Here is a 24643-nt window from a genome sequence, read left to right on the forward strand (position 1 = left end):
TTGATTTATCGTTTTTTTGGGGGTTGCTTCCCCGTCCGAAAGGGAATCGAAATACTGACAGCTACAAATCGCTCGGTCCTCGAAAATGTTGATTTTGTTTGTTGATGTTGAGGACCGTTTGGTCCGCGGTCCTGTGCACAGCGCGGACGGAACAGGCACGACACGGGATGGGACCATGTTCACTCGCTCAATCAAAATCCTATTAAACGATTAGCCCGCTCCTAAACGGTTTATGATTATACATTTTAATATTCATTTGCCTGCCAGACCGAAACCGGGAGCTCGTCCTGTGCTGTTGTGCCAGTGTGGCGTGGCGGTGACACTGCTAAGAGGGTTAACAAATCATGGCTCCATAAACTAACGTATAAAATGGCCTCATACATCGCACACTGCGGAAATATTGCCTGCTCTACCCCACGCTGCACAACTATGCCGCAAAATGCATTCCCCCAAATCATCCCATGCCCTTCCCCACGCCTGAAATTGCAGCCAATAATAGGTGTCTAATGGTGTTGTAATTTTGTCACATCCGCATCATTGTCGCATGATCATTTTCTGGCGAGCGTGCGAGCGCGCGCGCCCGGTCATTTTGAGCTGACATTTTGCCTGACATTTACACCCCCCCCCTCCCATCGCCCTGAAAAGGATATTTGCAAACCGGTGCCCCAGCCTTACCTGTCCCATGTTGCTGAATCCGTACTTGTGAGCGATGGAGTCGGCAACGTCCGCGCCCCGCGGAATGTAGACGGCGAACTCGTTCATGTAGATGGCGGCCGGGCGCGCATTGGCACGCTTCGGTTTGGCCGCCTCCATCGCCGCCAGCGGCAGCGGGCCGGCAACGTACTCGAGCAGCCCGGCGTTGATCTCATCCGGCGTAATTAGATCATCGCTAGCGCTCGCGTTGTAACTGTGCCGCTCCGAAAGCTTCCCATTAACGCTTCCATTAGCGACGGTTGCGTTCGGCGACGCGCCAACACCGTGGTGGTGCAGGGCGACCGCTACTACCAGTGCCACCAGGGCGACCTGCATCCACCTGCCGCCCGCCATACTGTTGCTGGGTTGAGCCCGGCTGTGAACAGATTGCTGCTGCTGCCTTCGATGGCTCTGGTTAGCGATGGCGTAGCATGGCCGCAGTGACTGTGCCGCCATTTTGTGCACCTCGCAGGTCCTAGCTGGTGACTGCGGTCGGGTCGACGGACGGCTGACAGCAGCAACACCGTTTGCGGCGGAGTAGCGATGGGCAGTTGTTTACTCGGTCGCGAACACTTAGCGCGCTCATAAACGCTGGCTGATTTCTTTTACTTACCACACACACACACACACACACGCACCCGTCACTACCCACTCAGCTGGGAAAAGCACGCACCCAGCACAACTATTGCGCGATGGAGAGCAAATGGGAAGCGAGAGCAGAGGATCGTGCAGAGGATTATGAAAAGGTTATAGGGAATTTGGGGGGGGCGCTGTAGTGGCTAGTGCTGTTCTAGGAAACAAAAAAAGGGTGCGCACTATCGCACCAACAATGGCACACACTTGGATTCGGATACTGCTCGTTTTACCCGACCATCATTTGCTGCAGCACGGACACATTAGGCGTACATCGCTTGCTTTCAATTCATCATTTTGCACGATTATTTTGCAATTATTCGCCACGGTCACTTCCTATCGCCAGCAACTTCAATCTGAAAAGAAAACAAAAAGAGAGAAATAAGGAAATTGCTTTTCTTTACAATTGCATTCTGTATGATATCTCTTTTGCAACATAAATAAATTAAAATTGAACATCCATGAAAAAACTCCCCAAACATTCGCGTACTGCCTTGAGCTTTCTGGGGTTGTGCTTCGGATGGATCAGAATTAATATCCCGTCATTGCCAGCAGTTAGTAGATAATCTTGCTTTATCAACTGCGACCACCATCAGCGCAAACGCGAGCGACGTCAAATTAACTTGGAAACTCCCGTGCATAACTAAACCAACACAAACCACAGCCATTGCGTGCAGACGGGCTCTTTCAATTCAGTGCGCTGGAAAAAGGGAAAATTTAAACCCCCGTGTCACATTGTTGCATCTGACCACGGTATCGTTGCCAGCGGTTGATCAAAATGTAAATCACAAAACGCAGCATCAGCGTGCTCGGAAATTACACTTGCGGCTGAATGCCACGTTCGTGATAGTTCGAGGCAAAAGCTAGCAACATCATTATCCACAGGCTCACGGGCAGGCTTAGCGGCAGCCACGATAAGCTTCTCCGGTGGCAGCCAGCTACCCGGCTGGCAGAATGCTGCTCGTATCTTACTCGTGGTGCTCGAAGCGGTAGAAAGAAAACAAAAATGGCGCTTGACTTTCCTTTCTGCTGCAGTGCAAGCGAACATAAAACCTACCATTTCCTCAAGCTTACTGTCACACTCACAAATATACGTACATTCAAAGCGCACAGCTTCGGCTCGATCCTCACCTTTGGGGTTGCTGCGGTTACAGGATGCTGCAGGTTTGTCTTCCCACACCCAGCCAGGTTCTTTTGCCAGCTTTAGGCAACCATGCAACGGTACCAGGAGATGATCTACGCCGGTCTCTGTCTACTGCCATTATGACGCTTTCAGACCCGGGCCCGATGGCTATCGTAGATAATAATAAAATGTAATCAAAATAGCCATGAAGCTGGTTCGTTATCTTGTGGTTCCCCGCCGCAATCGGTTGTCGCGTTTGCCGTTGTCAAACAGGGCGCGCTCGCACCACCGCTGACACCGTTTGCACTTGCTTAATGCGGAATCTCAACCTGCCCCAAGGGAGTGCACTAACCGTAGCTCGCCGATTGTGTATGCTTTCTATGTCCTTTACCGACACTAAACCACAAGAAAGCCGTAAACGACAAAGAACAAAAGCACATTGACACTTTGAGATAAACATAAATGGTAAAGCTTTCAAGAGAGATAATAACATTGTCAAGAAACTCCATACTACAATTTCGAGCAACACAAAATAAAGTAAAGTAAAAATCCAATATGTGTACGTGTGCCATTGGGAAGCTTTTATAAAATTCTTAACAAATTACATTTACGCCAAAAGATGCGCAAGTTTACAATCCAAACTGAGGCAAAGCCAAATCCCAACAAGCTGAATGTCACTCGCAGCCACTTGTACCGGGGCTGGAAGTTTTAATTATAAATATTCAAATGTTAATTAACCCGCTGAAGGCTGGGCACGTGTTACTTCACTAGCGCACACACGCACAACAGAACGATTCGAAAGCAACAAGAACAAGCAGACGAAATATAGCAGAGCAAAAGGACCAAAAAATACAAGCACTTCAAATCTTGGCTTTCGCATTACCATCGCAGGCAAAACGTTTCCGCTTCTTACATCCACCAGCACCTTAAGAACCACGATTTCAGTTGATTTACAAAACCGTCACATCGTATCACTCGGCTCGCGGTGGTGGCTTCCGAAAGCAACATGCCATGAGCCGCATGCCACGATGCCGCAAAACACCGCCCGTTGTATCCCCATTTCGAAAACCATTACACCTCACACCGTCCCGGCGCTCGTTCTAATATTTAAAACATAATCAACATTTGTCAGGTTGATTGTGGCATCGTGGGCCGGAAGGCACCACCATTACTGGCCTTCCTCCTACCCCGACCGCACCTGTCGGCAAAGGTATGTTCTGCCGCTGCTCGTAGGGAATTGTGGGCGAGTTTCTTTTACTTTTGGCACAGTAAGAAAACGGAACGTACATTCATTTGCGTTTTTTTTTGTTTTTTTTTCCTTTTGCCCTCACCTGTATGGGTGGGTAGTGCCGCTTCACCTGAAATACGTGTTTGTGCCGAGAGCTGTTAAACAAAAAGGCAGAATAACAACAAAAAAACGACTCATACCTTTCACCCAAAGTTGCCCACCATTTGCCACCGTAACTGAGAAACATGGAAAAACACGACATAGGAAAAACAACCACGACATCGCTGATGGTTCCCGCAAAGAACGGGAAGTGGTGCGCTGGGAAGGGATATTTTGTCGGAACAGCTCACAACCATAATCCAATTAAGAAGAATGAACGATGGCGCTACGCGTTCCTGTTGCGTGCGAGACGGACGCACGGGCGGAGGGTGTATTTTTTGTGATTTAATGTAGCAAAGCAGGATTGTTGCCCAGGTGGACCGGCAGCAAGTCTCATCTCATCGCAAAAAAGGTGGAATAGGATTTAAGAAGTTCCGATATTGGTGCCGAATCTAAGGAAACGAACCGGAGGAAGCTGAACCCCCCGCGGTACGGATGGGAAACGGAACACGACAACACACATCTAATCGTCAGCATGCCAAAAGGAACCGTCCCTGAGGCTTTGCGAGCTTCGCTGGAACGCGACCTTCTGCGTCTGATCTAATGGTAATTAATGGTGGCAGGGGCGAGAACGTTGCAACCTTCCGTGGGAGAAACGGGAAGAAAACGACAGGAAAATTAACATTAAAAGGCAAGAAATAAATTAAACTCTGATGCTAGTCTGCAAAACAAACGACCTGCCCTAAATTAACGAACGGGATGTTATGGCTGTTGCAGGTGGGGGATTTAAGTTTTATTTTTCCAAAAACTAAATGAAATACTATTTTCTATAACGACCCGCTTCTCAGGAATGTTGGCTTAACATCATATAAAAAAATCGAAAGCTTCATAAATGTGGCAAAATTCAGCGAAATCAAAATAATTCTAAATTTATTATAATTGCAATTTCAATGATGATTTTGTGATTTCTGCTCATTGCTTTGAAATTTCGTTTTATGAAGCTATGAAAAGAAGCAACTGACCCAACATGAGGATATCTGTAAATGTATTCATAAAACTATAAACAACCATGCGTCTCCATTACAACTACAGTGGAACTCCTCACAACGAGTATCCCTTGTTACATCTCTTAACGAAGAAAATCTCGCATAGCGAGCGATATCAATCGTGTTTAGGATACATTTTCAGGGAGCAAAACTGAAATCTAGATTACGATCGATTAACAGTGAGCATTTCTTTAATTTTGATTATCGCTCAGACTAATGAGTTTGAATCCTAACATTCGTGTAATATAAAACTGCCTGCCAGAGGAGTAGTGCCGAATAAATGTTGCACAGATGTGTGGTATATCGGCGAGTGTTTTACTACGATTCCATCAACTCATGATCCACCAATTGCTTCTTCTTCTTCTTCTTCTTTTGGCTCAACAACCGTTGTCGGTCAAGGCCTGCCTGTACCACTTGTGGGGATGGCTTTCAGTGACTTTTGGATTATCCGCCATAGCAGAATAGTCAGTCCTACGTATGGCGGCGCGGTCTATTTGGGGATTGAACCCATGACGGGCATGTTGTTAAGTCGTACGAGTTGACGACTGTACCATGAGAATCTATGACAGGCATGTTATTAAGTCGTACGGGTTGACGACTGTACCATGAGAATCTATGACAGGCATGTTATAAAGTCGTACGGGTTGACGACTGTACCATGAGACCGACAACCAATTGCTAGTAAAATGAAAACATTTTTCAGTTTTTCAGCTGCATATATGGCCTTTCTGCCGGCACATTTGCGGTGGTAGAATCAATCATCAATCATTTTTCATACAGATTTTATGAAAAAAAAAAAATTGTCCCGCCTAACGAGTTAATCACTGGAACAAATTAAACTTATTATACGGGTGTATTCCACTGCGGGGTTCAACTATACATTTAACAATTTTGTTATGTTCTGAATTACAATCAACGAGATGTTAAGCTAAATTCAAACACTGGATGGAAATGGAAAATTATAGCTAATAATCCTATCGGATGCTAAGCAAATCAACAATATTTTGCCCATCGAACAAAAGAGCAGCACTTAGAATGAAAGAAAAGCTTTTAAAAGCTAGGAAACTACAGGAACAAAAAAAGGAAAAGGAACAGCAACACTTCTCGGTAAAATAAAGAACCGCTGCCAAAACACATTTGCCTGAAAGCACCCTTTTTTGGGCAGTATTCACCCCGAGATACACACGGCAACAAAAAAAAAGGAAGAAACAAAAATGCTGAAGCTGGCGCATTAGAGTGCGGGTCCGCTTTGACGCCAGTTTTAAGAAGGGCTGGGCAGATAAGCTGGGATGCAAAAATAACAAAACCATCCGCTCATTTTCCCAAAAACCGAACCAGCCCACAACATCATTGCCGTTCTCTGTATTGACATGAGAAAACGAGCGAAAAATAGCCCGTGTCAAACTGGGCATGCCAATCCCACACTGACACACACACACACACCCACACAACACACAAAGCTATCCGGTCAATAAAATACGAAAAGCCATCACTACCACAGTGGCCGCAAAAAGGGAAGGAATGGAACAAGGAAGGAGTAACGCCGGAAAACAATGGCGTTTTTCACCTGTGGAAGCCGATCGCAAACCGACCGTCGAAAAGTAGTAAGCCATTTGCTGGCCCTTTTCTAAGAACAATACGGAAAACTCACCGACCGTATGATTGAAAGAGAGAGACAGAAAGAGTTCTGGCTGGGCGAAGGAGGCAGAAAAAAAGAGCAACGCAGCAAACGAGCAGCACCGAGGTTTGATGTTGTTTCAAGTAACGACTTACTTTCTTTCGGGTGGCAGTGAAAGCTTAGCGAAAACACACACATACACACACAAAAGAAACAAAACCACCCTTAGCGACTGACTGCTCCATTGTCTGTTGGTCAAATGGCCAAGGAGCAGGTGAATCAGGGGAAAAAGAAATGCCATTTTGAATGATTAATCAAGGGCAAAAGGGCAGAAGTAAAAATCACTTCAGATATGCAGGATATCCCTGTTATGGACGTCGGGAGCGACGAGACATTGAACGAAAAAGGTATATAAAAGAAAGAAAGAAAGAAAGAGAGAGAGAGAGAGAGCGAGTTTTTGCCAACAGTTAACAAAGCTCGCACGGGTTAACCTATGCAGCCATGCGGGACGACGTACGGGGAGGCAAACATATGGCGGGCGACCATTTTCCATTTTGCCTTTCAACCCTGCCCACGGTGCGCCCCCAGGCACCAACTCGCTGGGCCGTGATAGATGATCTGCAGCGTGCTTTTGCCCTCGATGGTTAAGAGAAGAAAAAGGCACATACACACTCCATTCCCGCCTTAAATGCAGAGAATGTGTACTTTTTCTTTCTCCACCCTCTCTTCACTGTGGCGCAGCTTGCAGGGTACACATACACGGGAGGTGTGTTCCCTTCTTTTCCAATGCCGATTCACTCGCTTACGACCATTGCTACGCCCCATAAAGCACACGAAGTGATTCCTCCCCTCCCTCGGGCCGCTCACATGTTCGTGTGTCGTCATCGTACGAAACTGCTAGCCTTTGGCGACACGGTAAGAACAAAAAAAAAGGATAATGTTCATCCTGGGTGACCTGACACGATAGACCGCTGTTTGGGCTGGCTACGGTCAGGCAGGCAGGCCTGTAGTCGTTCAACCGTGCGCCGGAGGGTCAAACGAAAATCCCGCACAAAGTCACACACTAATCAGGAGCGAGAGTAGGTGAAGATAAAACCTTGTACAGGATGCTTCGGCGACAACAAACGACACACACACACACGCTGACCTCGCGGAATAGACTTTCTGTTACATTTTTGTCAGTTGCTTTTTGAGCCCTTTTTTGTAGTCTTGGGCGACATAGTCCAAAAAGGGGTCAGTTGAGAGTCAAGATGATGATGATGATGATGATGATGCTATTGGCTGTGTGGAATTTCAATTTACTAGCCACCCATTACCATCCCTACAAAAGCTTTTATGGATTTTGCAATGAATTCTAGCTTTTTTGCCGAAAACCAAAAACAGTCAAATGCTACAAAACTCAATTATCTTTTGTATCATATTTCAACCCCATACCCCGTTCTGACACCCTGCAAGGTATAAGCGCAGCTTATCAAACGGGAATAAAAGCAGCCATTAAGACAAAAAAATTCAAGTGAAAAACAAACAAACACAAAAAAGGGTATAATCGGACACACATTTTGTTTTGTTCCGGTTCGCTCGTATTTATCCGACACAAATAATTTATTCAATCGCTCGCTCTCGGATGCCGTTCACCTCACACTGACATCAGCACCATGCAACAGGGAGGGATCGATTCACATGCATACACAAACACATATCCAAATCCTTCGACTCAGCCATCCATTCCGGAGTTCCGGACGTGAGAGTTATTTATTCAAAAGCAGCAGCAGCAGCAGCTCACCCACCACCATACCACCCACTAGCGGCCATGCGATGAGCGGGGTTCGATTGTTTGCCATTTAATTTCCGTTCCCGTCGCATACCTTGCCCTACCACACAAGCATACTTGTGCCTTTTCACAATGTTTGATGGCGTATTATCTGTCGCCTTTATGCGTCAAGTGCATGCAAACGTCAAGCGGATGATGCTGATGATGATGCACACACATGCTCATACACTCTTTTTCTTCAACCCTGTGCTTGCGCAAATCATGCGATCGACTACAAGCGAAGTGAAGCATAATGTGCATCTACACACACACACACACACACACACACACAAGGGACGCCTTTTCAAGTTGGTTAAATTTTGCAGCAACTTAATCCTACCTCGCCCATAAAAAAACAGTGCAACCTATCGAAACATAATGCTAGCCATGCTTTCTCACCTTCCCCCGAGGTGAGAAGCCACCCGAAAAGAAGCCACTCAAATTGACGCTTGCAGGCACACACGAGATGCGAAAGATGATACGTATGAGAACAAAACAACAACAAAAAGGTGAACATCGACAGCTTTCTCCACCTAAACAGCAAATGTGAAGAGTTTGCCACGTTCAGCAGGCAGGCACAATGCCAAGGAGAGCCAGCAAAAATGACATGCATGCGGAGGACACCGACTATTCGGGAGCGATTCGGAAGAAAGTCCCTGCGAGGTCCCACCGTCGACACGGTACACCGATGCATCCTCCCGTTTGTTTGCTATCAAATATTGAACGGCACAACCCGCCCGACAATGCTTTCGACGTTCGACTGAGTGATTTCGAGCCACCGGTGCGGAGGGGGCCAAAGATTGAGCGAGCGCAGGATAATGTATTCAAACACGCTGAAGAGTCTCCCTGTGCAGCAGCCCGGGACTTGTGCGGGTGCGCGGAAGGCGCATTGCGAATAATTTATTGAACAGTGACAATAACGAGATCGATCTCGCCCACTTTGTTGAAAGCTAGGTTGTTTGTATTTTTAATAAAACCGGAAACCGGGTTGAGGGAAAATAAGAGAGTTTACCTTCTTTGGTTTTACACAGTAAATCCAAGCCAGCTAACTAGCCGGATTGTTCTCGAACTAAAGGTTATTCCATAGTCCTTCCATCGTGTAGAATAAATTGTATTGACATTTATGCTCATTTGTCATTATTCTCTACTTCTCTCCCATACCCCGTACTATCCTGCTGATGAAATCGCTCCTTCACTTATGTACACGTGTTTCAGTTACACACACACACACACACACACATCCTTGCGATCCGGCTCTTCTTCTATAGCGGACTAACCAAACACCCAGCTGCTTCCCTCCCCCTCCAAGAAACCAAGAATCCAAGAAAGTAAATATTAATAAACTTCCCACTCGACGGTAATTGACAGTTTGACGGAAATCAACTGTCCAATTACATAACAAATGACCAGCCGGACCCGCCGGATCGACCACTCCCACCTCCCGTGTACCATCATCTGGAGTACACATTTTCATCATAACGATACCGATGTGTGGATGCACGGTCAGAGGGGGTGGGAGGGCAGTAACGTTGAGCAGGCATCGGTCAAGAAGTGGTCAAACAGCTGGCGCGGATGCATACGGGCATCTGTCTTCTGTGGTCAACCGACATGACGGAAAGTCAACAAACCCCCGGGTGGACACACACACACACACATACTTCTTTTTGCCCACATTCGATCATCAAATCATCTCTATTATTCTTCACACACTCACACTCGCACGGGTGGGGTGGACCAGGGGAAACTGGTGGGAAACTCTCCGGCCGCTTTTTCCGGCCACGGAGAACATTATTCATACGCCGATGCACCATCTGGTAGCATCCGGTCCGGTAGTGCGGTGTGTATTTAGGAACACGGGCACACATACACACACATACATTCCCCTTCCTGCAGGCCACCAGGTTCCATTTTATCATTGAACGTGTGTGTTTGTGTGTGTGTGTGTGGAGTTTATTTTTTACTGTTAACAAGCAATGGTGGTACACTGTGGTACGTGTGCCACCGTACACCGATCCATTAGAGCGAGAACAGGGACCAGAAACGAAAGAAGAAGAAGAGGAAAAAAACACACGCACACATACACAATCGTGTCCTGGAAGACATTCGCGTAAAACTACCTATTGCCTTCGGTTGCTTCGGTTGTTTGCTCAACACTCAGCATCCTTCACCCGAGTTCGTGTGCATAAGTTTCCTCAGCGTGTGTGCGCCCCGTCCAGATAGATGAGACATCTTTCTACCATTAGTCATCGTTAGATGATTGATAGTGGCCTTTGCGGTCGGCCGGCACCACCTCCAACTGTCACGCAAGGGATGGAAACGAACCGTGGATGCCTGGATAGCATCAGTAAAGTAGAAGCAGCGGGGAGAGGCAGCTATAGCCAACTTTATCATGGTTTTCCCACACCTTTCGTTCTAGCCCGAACCTTAATGTGTTTGGTTCGTAAGGAGGGTGGTGTGTGAGTTTAAAAAATTGTTCGCAAGGTTTTTTTCCGTCTACAGTTCTGTTTAAACTAGCAACATCTATTTGCGAGTAGCAGGGAAGGAAGCATATAGACCGAAAGCTGTGCAAGGCAAGCTGAACAATGTAATATGTGGGCATCCACTATGTAATGATATGCCAGTTTTGTGATGGAAGTGTTATTAAAACACATTTTGAACACATCAGAAAACATCATCTTCGTACTACAGATTACAGATCACAAGATATAAAATGAGATTAAATTATTTATAACAAACAATTCGAAAGCATTCTCTCAAAACAATGTCCTGCACACTGTTGGTGATGTCTCACTTACGACAAATAATAATAGAAGACAGCAAATGCAATCCTCCTGTCCCCCAAGCCACTACCAATCTAATAAGGTGAGCTGACACTCGGTGTCAGCCACTGCGTGCGAAGGGCGACTGACAGTTGTTTCAAAAATACTTGACACACCAAGAGCAACAAAGAAAAAGACAAGTGCGATGTAGTCTCCAGGACGGGAGAACGGCGACGGTGTAGACGCTTTTTTGAACTCTCAATTCAATCAATGTCTCACTCCGGCGTGTATGTGCGGCAAGCAAACGATTTTATTTCCTCGCTGTCTCCTGGGAACACGATCCACCCGTCGCCGTCTTTACTGCTGTCGTCCGGTGTTGTTGTCGATTCGATCTTAGCAAAACACACACGCACTCACTCACACGACTATCACCAGACGTCATCTCCAGTTGCGATCTAGCGATCTCGAATAATAGACGACCAGCAGCAGCAGCAGTTCAGGCAAGCTGTGAGTTGTATCCACCGCTACTTTGGTCGGTTGGAATGTTATGATGTGTGTATTATATTGACATTGTGCGGTACCGATTCCTCTCCCATACACGATCACTCTCTCGCTCTTTCGCTCTACCACGACTCTTGACATCTTTTCGAAAAGTTGTAACTAGGAAACACCAATAATATGAAAGAGTAATACTTCCCGCACACTAAAGACTGGTCCGGTTTCAACGCAGAAAACGCAATCCACAAAAAAACCGTACCGAAACCAACCGTGGGCGAGATTTTGGAGTTCTCCGCTGCCGAGTGTCAAACATCCAACGTACTAAATCAAATTGAAAGCGTTTTCCAATCTCTAGCGAAACTGCAAACAAAATGTTGGATATCCTCGCACGGGGCGAAACCGAATGTGACTGATGTGTACTGTCGGATGGGGTGGGCAGCATTCGTCTCCTTACCACACGCGCAACGCGATAGGCCCAACGAGAGCGAAAGCAAGAGCCCCGTGAGACGAACAGCCCTCATCTCCTTGGCGACCCCACAACACTTTCTTCCCATTCTCCCAACAACAGCATCAACTTCCCTGAAGTTGATTTCTCTGTAACGCCATCCACGTCAATCGAGATGAGAATGAATTGGAAAGCATTACCCGAGGGAGTTTAGCCGAAATGTCATCTGCTTACCACCTGCCAAACTAACCTGCTGAGTGGTTTGTTTTCGTTTTCCGCGTCATGTGCTGCTGCTGCTGCTGCTGCTTACTACTCTACTCGTCCTCACCCGCTCTTCGACTCCAAAAAACACACACGTCGAATGTATGGGAGATATTGGGGGAGAGTCGAAGCGTGTACGGAACTCGAATAACAAATCCTTTCGATAAGGTAAAAAAGAAATCACACCACCACACTACCGACAGCAGTGGAACGACAGGCAACAGCCACGGGAAGAGTTTTCATTCCATCCTAATCCCGTACCTTCATCAAGGATTTGCCAAGGATGGGATTTGCGAAGGATTTTCCCTATTATTTAGTCGCCATCCCGAAATGCTTTATGCTTGGAAGTGCGGTCCTTTCAAGAGCGAAGGATACAAGGCAAACCAAAAAGGACATACAACACACACACCCACACACATCTAAACAATGGAAATGTGAACTACGCGTAATGTTTCAGGACATGTGGCAGTATACTTTTGCTACCAGCTGCCAGGGATGGTTGTTCCGCACTGGTCTCGGGGCCATCGAAATGAACTCAATCTACGAACCAAATCCATCATTGCTTATCGGAGCGGGCCAACACACGGGGGCCACATGATTGTGCTCGCACAGGCACCGTTTGGAAAGTACGACAAACTTTCACCAGAAACTATTCTAAACTAGAGATCGAACGGCTAGGGCCACGTCAGGGTGAAATGTACACTCTCAGCCTGTACACCCGACGGGCCGTGCGCTACCAAACACACGGTGGTATGCATATTGCTCGCTCCCGATCACACCATAACTGCCTGACACCCGCCTTTTAGCCCGTTTGGAGTGCACTCGGGCAAAAAGGTGTTCTGTACGGTTGCGATCAGCGAAAGTTTGATTGGATAAAGTTTCTAATCGGGAAAAGGATTGACTGCAGCAGCAGCAGCAGCAGCGGTACCAGCTTCTGTCGCAGAAAATTGAGAGAGTGACCTGGCCGCCTTTTACGGTTCGATCTTCGATAGGATGTCGTTCCGCTCCCACGTTCCCCGGTACCGGTGGAACCAATTTTCCTGTCACAACGTGTCCGGTGGCGCAGAACGATATACGAAAAGTTTTAGCATAACCCGATGCAAAGTTTGTTTTTTCCAGGCTCGGATCGGGACAGAGGAGAGAAGGTGTTCGTTGTGTTGGTTCGTTCCATTCCTGCCAATGACATAGGGTTTGAAGCTGCCACGACTATACTTTAAGGTGTTGTTCGAGAATCTATGCTGTGTGTTTAAAGAATTGTATTTTTTCTTAGAATACATTACGATCATATTTTTTTAAACCTTTAGATAGTAAAAATCGAAATTTGTTATATTTTTCCCCCTTTACGAACGTTTTATTCTTAGTCCATTAGCCGAAAATAATAAGGCATCAATAGATCGAGGGAACAAATGATTCTATTCCCCCGGCAAAGCATTTCCCTCGCACGAACGAGGTCAACGTATAATCGATTTTAAATTATCTACGCCAACGAGGTCGATTCTGGCCAGCCCAACCAATTTAGAAGGCTTTTCCCTCTCCCCCCTCACTCTCTCACACACTTTCTCTATTCACAAATGTTTCACCATCATTTGCTGCTGCTGCTGCATCATCGTACCGTGGGGCGATCCTTCAGCAGCGAGCTGAAAGCGACCGACCAAAGTCAGTCAATCACGCGCTTTTGACTTCATCATCCACTAAGGGCCAACGGCGACGGTGGAAAATCAATGCCTAGTAAAATAGCAAGACTCACTTTCAAAAACACCGCTCAAAAAGCTGCATCATTCATATTGGCAATGAGTTTCCTTCGATTTTCGTGCCGTTGCTTTTTTTGAGGAGAAGGGGCAACCGCAGTTGCGCCCGACGTGCTGCCGACGCGATGAAACAACCATCAACCATCAATCATGTTGTGTAACCAATTGACTCTCATCCATCGCATTCGTCTGTCTTTCTGAGAACATTGGATTTGGTACAAATTTTAGGCTTTTTTTTCGATTCTTTTCCCAGAACAACATAATAATGACCAGCTTCAGCTTCTCCCGCTGCTGTGCTCCTTCCCTGTCCCTTTCATAATTCAATCCAAACTTCAACAGTGCTCGTTTACATTCCGATGAATCGATATGGAATGGAGAAGCATCGGTGATGCTCTTTTAATGACCACCATCATAAAAGTTACCCGATTGAAAGTTGATGCCGTCGCGCCAGCACACCGACACACTGCACCGCCGTCCTTAGCAGCGTTGGTAGTATTAGCTCTAATGGCTAACCTGTCCGCATGTGGAATAATATTTGCTCAACCACGGTAAAGTCATAGAACACACCAATGACCGAGTTCGCAAGACAAACGACCCGATCGGGAAGGTAACCGATGCACTCTGCGCGCTGTGGAGTGGATCGCTTTTCATTACCGCCCGCTTGCTGGCGATAGTTTTCCAATCGGCTTACTAAACTTTCTCCACACCAGTCACACGAGCTGTTCAGAGCTCGGGGCATTACTGTATAGCCGGATTGCGGCCGACCGGTGGTGGTCCTTTCTTTCTGCGGCTGCCATGATGTCTGTGACCATCTGTGCTGTGGCTGAGCAACTTTGTAATGAAGTGATTTTTCATACAGTCGGTACATCCTATGCACAAGTACAAGTCATTAAAGCGATCTGTGTTATCGCATTAAATCGAGATAAATTCCGATTGCGAATAATATAAATAAAAGCCACAGTAGAAATAACAACAAAACTGGACGAATGCATATCTGCTTTCGTCCACTAGCTAAAACCTTTCCATGCTTTTAATCTTCTCCAACTTCATTACCTGTTGCCCAGGTGGGCGGTGGTTCCATCGTGGTGGTTTTATGAAAGTTAAGGTGTGCATACAAAAAAGGACACCTCAACCAACGAATACGAAATAGTGATGATGATGAAAACGAACCTCCATGCAAGAAAATAGAAAGAAGAGAGAGCCCTTATCGCAAATTAAGCGAACGCTTTTCTGAGGTTGCTCCTATTCTTTCGCTTGAATTGCTTCCAATTTATCCATGCAAGCTAACCCACTCACACACACACACACACACGCTACAACACAGGATCCTGTTCTCTCATGACACTCCCAATGCACACTGCTTGGCTGTCAATTCGAGCCATAGCATTTTTGCAGGATCTTTTTTCCACCACAGTCCACAGATTAGCCTAGTGGAAGGCAAATGGGCTCACACCGGTCCGGGGCACAGCAACGGTGCAGCTGGAGAGTGAACACAAGCATCAATTTGTACATCCCATTTTCGGTTGTCTCGTTAACAGATCTGCATAGTGTGTTTTTTTTTACTGCCTGTTTGCCAGTTTTCTTCATCCCTGTGCATCGGTGTGCTTCAGGTACGAAAGCGTTTGGAAATAAAGCGGCAGACAACGAGACACAAAAAAACGCTCCACCAAACCTGCACCAGCAGCACCAACATACCTCTCTTGAGCAGTTTTCTTCCATGGAAATAAGGAACCCGGTGATGAAGTTTGCCTTTTTATCTGCCCGCTTCTCCCGTTTTTTGCTCTATTTAAATACAATGCGCTAACGGATGATGCTTTTTTCGACCATTGTTTTATTCAATTTGCACCAGCCCGCCGGCCCCCGAGTGCTGCCCTTCTTCCATCTTCCGCTGGCTGGTTTGGCATTGTTGAAATTAAAAACAAACCCACCCGGCATATGGCTGGTGGCGCGGCCAGCAGCAAACTGGTACCTACTAGCTGTACACTTTCCTTGAAAACACTTTCCTGCTCGGCTATTTTCTTTGCGGAGGAGTTCGGTGTCTTTCAACTCACCGGGTTTGTCTCACCGGGGACACCGGTTTGCGTTTGCGAAGAAAGCAGTCGGAAAAAGAATGGAAGCGGACTTCCCACTGCGTGCTTCATTGCGAAGAGCTTTCCTTTCGCTAGTGCTCCGAGAAGCGAACGGTTACCGACACTCGACCGAGTCCGAAGCCCTACTGTTTGCGCCAGTATTTGTCTAGCCGCATCTGCATCTGCTCCTTCCGGCGACGACTTTTATGCGAAATTTCCACTTCATTTGTCGAATCGTGCACTTTTCCTTCCGATCACTCTCGGGAGGGCACGGCGCTTGTGCTTTGTCATCGAGGTGGTGTAGCAGGAGCTATCGGCTCGTTGTTTTTCCTATCGAGTGACACACACACACATAGAAGCGCTGGCGTATTGTGTACAGGGTGCCAAGAGAGCGAGCTTTTTGCAGCAACCGAGCAAGCAAGCAACCTATTAATTTGCTTTCAATCATCAAAGGGAAATGCTGAACCAATGAGTGGGAAAATTGAAAATACCATTTTCCTCTTTCGACACTCAAGTTTCCCGGCAGTGCGCTTTTTTACATTCACCGCTTCCTACTAACGGGATGATTCTCGGGTTTGCCGGCAATAGAAACATCAACTTTATGCTGACATTTTCAGCATTTGCATAAGAAAATATAGTACGACAAATTCATGCGAACTTTGAGTTTAGAATTGAAAAAAAAGAATATCTTTGAAATTTACTATGAAGCGTCACAATCTAATATACTTTTCAAACCAGTTAGCTTTACTATAAAAATTACACACATTACACAAGTACACTCCATTACATTTAGGCTTGCTTAAGCCACTAGAATACTAAACCAAGATATTGTTGCGCAGAGATAATCAAAAGAATTTAAGATAAAGTTACGGCAAATTTCAATAAAAAATCATCCACGCCAAGACAAAGCACCAACACTCTATCGTCATAGTGTTCCACTGTTTGTAATTATGCACGAAACACTCAACAGCAATCATTGCACACAGCGTAAAATAAGCAATGATCCCATCAAGACACCTACCCTGACACCATCAAGTCCAATCTGCTCTCCTTCGCTCTAGAAACAATCATTCATCATGGAATCAGTCAAAGCAGTCAATAATGGTTTGCCGTTTGCCAATCATAGAGCAACACTTTTTTTTAAATACATTACAGCATAAAATGCTTTAAAAAAACCCACTCAGCATCATCCAGTGCAAGGGATCTCGTACACAATTCCATTCGAGAGTCGAGATAACAAAAAAACAGACACACACCACACAACATACGAAAACATGCAGGGAGCAAAAAGGACAAAAGAAAATGAACAAATTTTATTAGATTTTCAACATGAAGTGTTCCGAGCGCACGCGGCCCTCTCCTCAACGGACATGCCCTCCGCTGCCAGCGGTAGACATATGTTCGCTGTGTGCTAACGTGCCCGCACGAAGGAAGCATCTTCAGAGCAGGCGAGTCGAAACAGAATATGATGCCAGAAGGATGATCTACGCTCAGGAAAGCGTTCTCTTTTCCCTTCTATCCACTTGGGTGGCGAGCGGATGGGGCAAAAAAATCAGCACCGCTCGATCACGCTGGTAATAGTGAAATGCTTTCCGGCATCCGTTGCACCCACCACTTACTTCCGCCTCGCGATGGGAGTGGAAACATCCCGCAGCAGCCGCTGCAATATCGATAGTGATGATGGAAAATCGCATTCGAATGTGCGCGATGAACCAACCGAGACACCAGAAGAAACGGCGGCACATACACAGAAGAGAAAAACAGCCTTCCCGTACCTTAGCTCCGGATGCTGGCGTATAAATTCTGCTCACCGTCATCGCCTTTCCACAGACATACACACACAAACACCCAGTGAGGCCCGCACGACCAGGAACGAAGACAACTTTTCGAGCCCACCGGGAATGTGGATGAGCCTTGCCAGTGCGGCCTCAGGATTGACCCACTTTTTATAGTATGCATTTGTACGCGTGTATATATGTGTGTGTGTGTGTATGTATATGTCTACACACATACCGAGCAACACATGTGTGCAGTAAATGGGATGGCACTTGCACCCGTGCGATTTGGTTGCAGTTTTCTCTTACTTTTTCAGTTTTGGAGCAACAAAAAATTCCGCTCAACTCCACTTCCGCTCGAGAATGTTTCTTTTCATTCTGTGTGGCCTCGATCCCATTTTATGTGTTTTTTTTTTTCTTTCTCCCAGACTTCTCTTTCTTCGCCCTCTTGCTCTCCGCTGCACGGTAGCACAGCACACACGCGCTAGAGAGCTTGAATGTGAATATACATTTTTTGTGTATTTCGGGTTCGGGTTTCTATGCTCTGTCTCTATTGCGCTACCTTACTGGCCCGTCCACTGCCTTACCCCGCCGCGCCCCGATAGTGAATGTGCATCCGGTCGGAATTGGATAGTGCACAGGGGGACGCCGCGCACATCCATCCTCTCCCACCGGAAGCTTTCATAGATGATACATTGGAGCTACACGGTAGATGCTGCCCGGAAGGCCGTCCGGGCCCCTTACCGGTAGGTAAGGGCAATATGACCGCCCGCTGGTGCCTTCGTTTGCATCGTTAGTGCAAACGATTACGGAGGTCTTCTTGCACACTACTGCACAATGTTTACAATTTGGGAAAATATATTAAAACCGATACAATATCACAACAAAATGGTACCGACCACCGTACGGTGCAGCAACGAGTGATCGGGCCGAAACCGTTTTTTTTTTCAGAAAATCTGACGCAAAGGATCAGTTACCCCCGTACCGTTAAGAGTCGCGCGGCAAGCAGCAGCTTGCACCAAGCAGCTAATGCGATATCAAGACCGACCGGTGTCTGTTACCGTTCGCTCTGGACTGAACCATTATTGCATGAATGAAATTGTTTAACTAGCAGGATTAACTATCATCAGAATCAGCTTTCTATATTTAATATGCTGCAGATGAAAACAACCATTAAAAAATAACCTTTCAATCCAAACCATGAAAAGGTTGGCATGCGTAGAATGGCGTTTGTGACCCATCATGCAAAAGTTTATGTCCGTTTCAGCACAATAAAAACGGCACTCCCAACAGCCCTGAGCCCTGATGAAATCGATCGGCTTGATGAGCGTGGTGCGGCCAATGTCAAACCAATTGCACAATTGTTTCGCACACGAAGAGCATGAATTTGCATCACTAACACTATCTTTCTAACATTTAACACGACGTCGTAAAAAGCGTACCTGATGTGTACGCTGCTACTGCTGCTGTTGCATTTCGCTTTTATGAGGGCTTTTCGCATAATGTTCGCACCAGTTTTTGCCTGCAGGGATGATGCTGGGAAACATACAAACGAGTTTTTGTGCTTTATTGCGCCTCATTTTTTGTGCCCAGAAGAGTGGATGCATGGAACAAAACAGATCTCACTAAAACACTCGTTCAGCAAGGGTTTGGCCTTGAGCTACTTTACGAATACGAATGATATACATTGCCAGATGGTAGTGCTGTGGGTCACGTTTTTTACGACACCAGCACAGTAGTTTAGCAATTGACAGGCGTTTGTGATTAGAAACAGATGAACCGCCATATTATTTGCCACTGTATTCCTTCCTTTTGTGTGTATATTTGTTTCAAATATGAAAAAATAGATTCAAATATGTATCTTTACCGAACAGCGTATTTCACACAAAGCTGGTAGTTTGGTGATCTTACTGACAATAACAAAAAAAAAAAAACCCAAACACAGACAAATGCCGTAAGTGGATCTCGTTCACCGGAACCGCTCACAAACCGTGCGTCAAATCCAATAAATCACTTGATTAAAAATTTGTCCCCACTGTCCAAGTGGCACAAAAACCGTTCGCTCTCTGTCGGACATTTTCACCAGGGAAAATTCCAAACACACATACACACACACACACACACATACAGAAGCATGAACAACCGTGCTCAAACGATTGGTGAGGAACTGTTGCTTAGCAAAGACCAAAGGTACAACGGCGACGAAAAGGTCACTTGACAGAGGCAGCAGCAGCAGCAGAAAAAAAAGAGCGAACAGAATGAAATCCTCATTGCGACCACCGCAGGACATTTCCCCTGTCCCTGTCCTTCCCCAACGGAGGCGACACCGGATCGCCAGAAGCGGCGCTAGCCACTGAGGTAATTTTTCCGGCACCCATCGCTCTTCTGGGAAATCTAGGACCCGGTCGGTTTGGTTGCCACACACACACACACACACACACGCACACATACACAGACAGAAGAAGGTCGGACATCGAGCGCCATCGGATGTTACCATCGAAAACATACACATGCAAACACACGTTAAACACACACACACACACACACACATGTACATCCGCACTGTTCCACATCCGCTCTGGGTGTTCGCCGTTCGTCCCAGCGGAGGTCTCTTCTGGTGCCGCTGATAAATGTATGTTAATTAAATTTATCATACATTTTTCCACTTCCGCTCGAGGCCAGTTTGAGCAAGCCAGCCAGCTAGCCAGCCAGCAGCAGCACAATGGGAAAGAAATGTGTCCCTCCGGGTCCACACCACTGCCCCGGGCCCGGGGGTTGTTTCGGTACGGTGTGATGAGTAGTAGATTGAAGTGGACCGCGAAGGGACAGAGCCATTTTCGTTGCGCTCGTTGCGCTCGTCGGTCTGGCAAATGGGGATGGCAGCGGGAGCGGGAAGGCTCGCTTTATATATATACACGTAAATACACACAGTCGACGTAGGCAGGGCAACCAACCGTAAAGTAGACACTGGCACCATTTGTCCTTCCAGAGACGGAAATAAGATTACGCCCGGGATTCGCTTTCGCTTATCTCCAGCAATTGGGTTCACAGCGTTCCGGGAGCTTTTGATTTTTATTTGCAGCCGGTCGTCGTTTGACAAAGCGGAAGGCACTGCGTCACCTCTTAGGCCACGCGTCTGCGTCCCGGGAAGCGCAAGAAGCGTCTTTGTAAATTAGGTAATATTTATTTCCATCTTGGACCGCACCGGAAGCCCATTTTGCTGGTCAGTGAGTCGACCGCCGGCGGAGGCTTGCCGTTTTCCGCATCGCACGCCTTTACAAAGCATCGACCAACTTAATTAGCACACGTTCAATTATTACCCTGTCTCTGTACAAAAGCAGTGCCAAAAGGTGCAGTGGAGTCGGGTTTCGCTTTAGCCTTAAGGTGTAATTTTATTCACCACGGGAAAACGAAATATGCTCAATGGATGTCCACCAGCTGCTGCTGATGCTGCTGCTGCTGCTGTTTGCAGAGATGGGAAAACATTTCTGCCGATCAAACATTTGTATAAGTTTGCCATGCGAGGCACTTTTCCTAGCGCTTTTTCGCGAGCAGTTTGAGCATGTGTCGAACGACAACGCCTTCCGCTAGCCTAATGAGATTGAATGCCATAATTTAGATAAAGATAGTAATTAAATTGGGTGCTTCCTTTCCCCGCCCGACCGGCGCGGCGCGACACACGCTTTCCCCTTGCGCCACGGCAACGAGCGGGCGACAGTTTCGAGTCGCCTTCAACGAACCCATCCATGCGAGCGTCAGGGTCAAAGAAAGATGATGTTTGCCAACGCGCACGAAGCGCGCCCGAAAGTTTGGTTAATTAATATCGCCTTGAGATATCAGCGAGCGTAACACCACTACCACAGCGCGACAATGCCCCAGCGGATGGTAAAAGAGAGCCAGTGGTTGACGATACGGGTGGAAAACGGGAAGCAGCGGAAAGAATTCACCCTGATCCGGAGGGCTCACCCGGCAAAACGCGTCCGCATTGGGTCGGAAAAGCAGTGGCTTAATTATGTTTCCCCAATTCGCCAGACGCGCGCGGGATATCCCCAGGCTTCCGCTTCGCTCTCGTGATTCCATCGCACACGTAACACACACAGCGTACAGTTGAGCCACACACCACATCGACCGCGATTCGGTGGGACGCAAGACACAATGGAAGCCTCTTCGGTTCTGTTCAGCAATTACCAGGAACCAAAAAAAAAATACCCAAACACACACACGATACGAAGAATAATTAGATTTTTGCGATTTTACGGCCCGTCAGCATAAGTATGTGTTCTCGGGTTTTCGGGTAGGCGGCGGCTGTCTGTAGCTGTGGCAAACGTTAGGGAACAAGGTAGGGTGGAAGTTGTGTGACAAAACAGCCAGCGAGATGGCGCGTTAAATAGAGTGTTGATGAACAGTCTTTCCTGAAGCGTTCCAGCGAAGCTTCCAACCCGAACCCTAGCTATCGTATGTATGGTCGAAGCAAGAAGAATCTTGCCTGCCGATTCGCCTGACGAATTCTATTTTCACTTTCACTGGTAACAAGTGAGTACGATTGCGCACACGATTCTAACGGCAAAATGTGTTTGCTCTGCCTTAATTTTGATCGTAAAAATGAAGCCAGAAATAAAAATCCGACAAGCTGCAGCTTACTGCAAATTATCGCAAATGATTAATATGAATCAGACGTTCACACCGGTGGCCTGATGCAATCAAGTTGTTATCACAAGTTTTGTTCTTGTCTAAGCTTTGGTGAAACAAACCAACAAACATACTTTTCCATGTTATTCCAATAATGGTAATCAACTCAGCGTTATATCCGTAATATCTATGAAACGATGCTCACAATCTCGTATTTTCTCGATTACAATCTGTGAAAAAAGCTGATCAATCAACAAGACAGAAGCGATCCCAGAACTAGATACAAGCGATTTAAAACATTTTACATTCGCAACAATAGCAGGGCAATAGCATATTGAGAAAAAAGTGATGCTAACGTTCATGGTTCATCGTTGCTTGGAATATTAAGTAGTTCAGTGGGGAGCAAAATAACAACCACGCGAGCACTGATTGTGTGAATATTCGTCTCAAAAGGCACAATGGTACAATAGATAACAGTTCGAACGGGCAGCGGTTAGAATATTATGTTGATTAAAGGGCGTAAAATAAGATTAAAAATCTGATATTTATGAATGGTACAAATAATACTAATAGCGTTTGGATGCGGCAATGAGTATTTGCAACTTTCAGATTGCATTTAATTAGAATTTTGAAATTTTAATTAAATATAAACGCTATCATCGATTTGTATCCCAACGCTCAACAGCAACATTTGCTGAATCACAATGTTAAATGCTGCCAAACGAATATATACCAAGCTACCGCATACTCATTGTCATTCGTCACGAAAAGCATTTCGCATCACGAATTTCAAATCATTTTTTTTGCATATTAAATGGTTTGATTCCGACAAACATACGAAACCGACTGCTGTAACACAGCTCAAGTAGTCGCGATCATTTATAATGCGCCGTGAGAACAAACCATTCAATGCCTGCAAAAACATGTTTCCAATAGCAGAAAACAAAACTGTTCATTGCCCTTGCACCGTTTATTTCGGCAATGTGCTTGAGATTCTAATTTTCTACTCCCGACCGTGCAGCGTGCAATGCCCGAGTCACGACTCCCAAAGGTCACCACCACCGCAGCTGTAGGAAACGGTAAAGTGACTAATCGGATGGCATTTTTGAAGCTTTCTTGAAGTTTTGTTTTGGGGGCTGTCGTATTTTGAAACTCTTTCAAAGGTTATCACATGTTTTGGAAACTGCAAACACAATACTAACCCATCATTGGCGGATGTTAAATTTGAATCCGAAGTTGACATGTAACGATTCAACACACGAACCTGCAAGTGGATAGAGAGAGAGAGAGAAAAAAACACACAATTAAAACAAAGCTAACACTGCTACACGACAGGAAAAATGCGAAAGGATTTTTAATTAATTGCACAACCCTTTCTCTGAACTCCAGTTGTAAGCGAACCTGCAAAGGAATTATAGTTTTTTTTATGGCAATCGCATAAATTGAATCCTCACGGGAATATCTTCTACATAAATTGAAAAAATATTCTTCAAAACGTACAGCTTGTACGGTAGTCAATAAAATGATAGTACATCATGAGCTCCAAGTAAAGGGGAATTGTTTTTTCCCCAACCACCCGACTCCCAACAGTATCCACTGCCGGTGTCATTAATTGAACACACTCACAATCGCTCAAACACATTTTAAACTGCAAGGGAATTCAATCACGAAACCTTTTTTTACCCCTTTATCGAAGCATTACATTACCCGATCGACCCAGACACACCACGAGACAATTTATTGATTTTGTAAACATATCAACACATGGCAGTAATACCCAACGGGAACACATTCAAATGTGGCACAGCACTGTAGGCGCCAATACAAAGTTGAACACGAAACCAGGAGATGGTATGTTTTTGCCTCTTGCTGGTGTTAATTGAATTACGAATGAATGAAGCAACATTTCAACGAGATTGTAACGGTTTTGACACATTTTTAGTACCGCCCGTACCAACGATTGCTTCGTTTTCGTTTTCAATTGACTTCCTCGCCGAAACCAAACGAGCAAAAGTATGTCAGGCCGACGTGTCAATAACAATAACTTCGTAACCTTTTGTTTGCATTTTTCTATCGCATTCGTAACACCAGATTTCATTGAGCATGAAAGTGATAATCACTTTCCCATGCCGTTAGGGTGCTGTTTGAGAAGCGCTTGGTAATGTCGTGAAATATATTTTGACAATGATTTTTCAAGGTCGTAAAATGT

The 24643-nt window shown here is 46.0% G+C and overlaps 1 protein-coding gene across 7 annotated transcripts in view; it reads right to left on the reverse strand.

The window, feature by feature from the left end:
- Positions 1-24643, reverse strand: part of LOC120898248 (furin-like protease 2) — a 186477-nt gene that overhangs the window by 95532 nt on the left and 66302 nt on the right. For 6 of the 7 annotated variants that reach the window (XM_040303847.1, XM_040303857.1, XM_040303866.1 and 3 more), the window contains exon 3: positions 676-1682. In XM_040303847.1, coding sequence (XP_040159781.1) covers positions 676-1149 — 474 coding nt within the window. In that variant the 5' untranslated portion in view covers positions 1150-1682. Of the gene's footprint in view, positions 1-675; positions 1683-23636; positions 23699-24643 lie in introns of all 7 variants that reach the window. The other variant, XM_040303826.1, reaches the window with a different exon arrangement.

Source organism: Anopheles arabiensis, chromosome 2 (assembly GCF_016920715.1).
Source record: "Anopheles arabiensis isolate DONGOLA chromosome 2, AaraD3, whole genome shotgun sequence".
Classification (NCBI taxonomy): Eukaryota; Metazoa; Arthropoda; class Insecta; order Diptera; family Culicidae; genus Anopheles; species Anopheles arabiensis.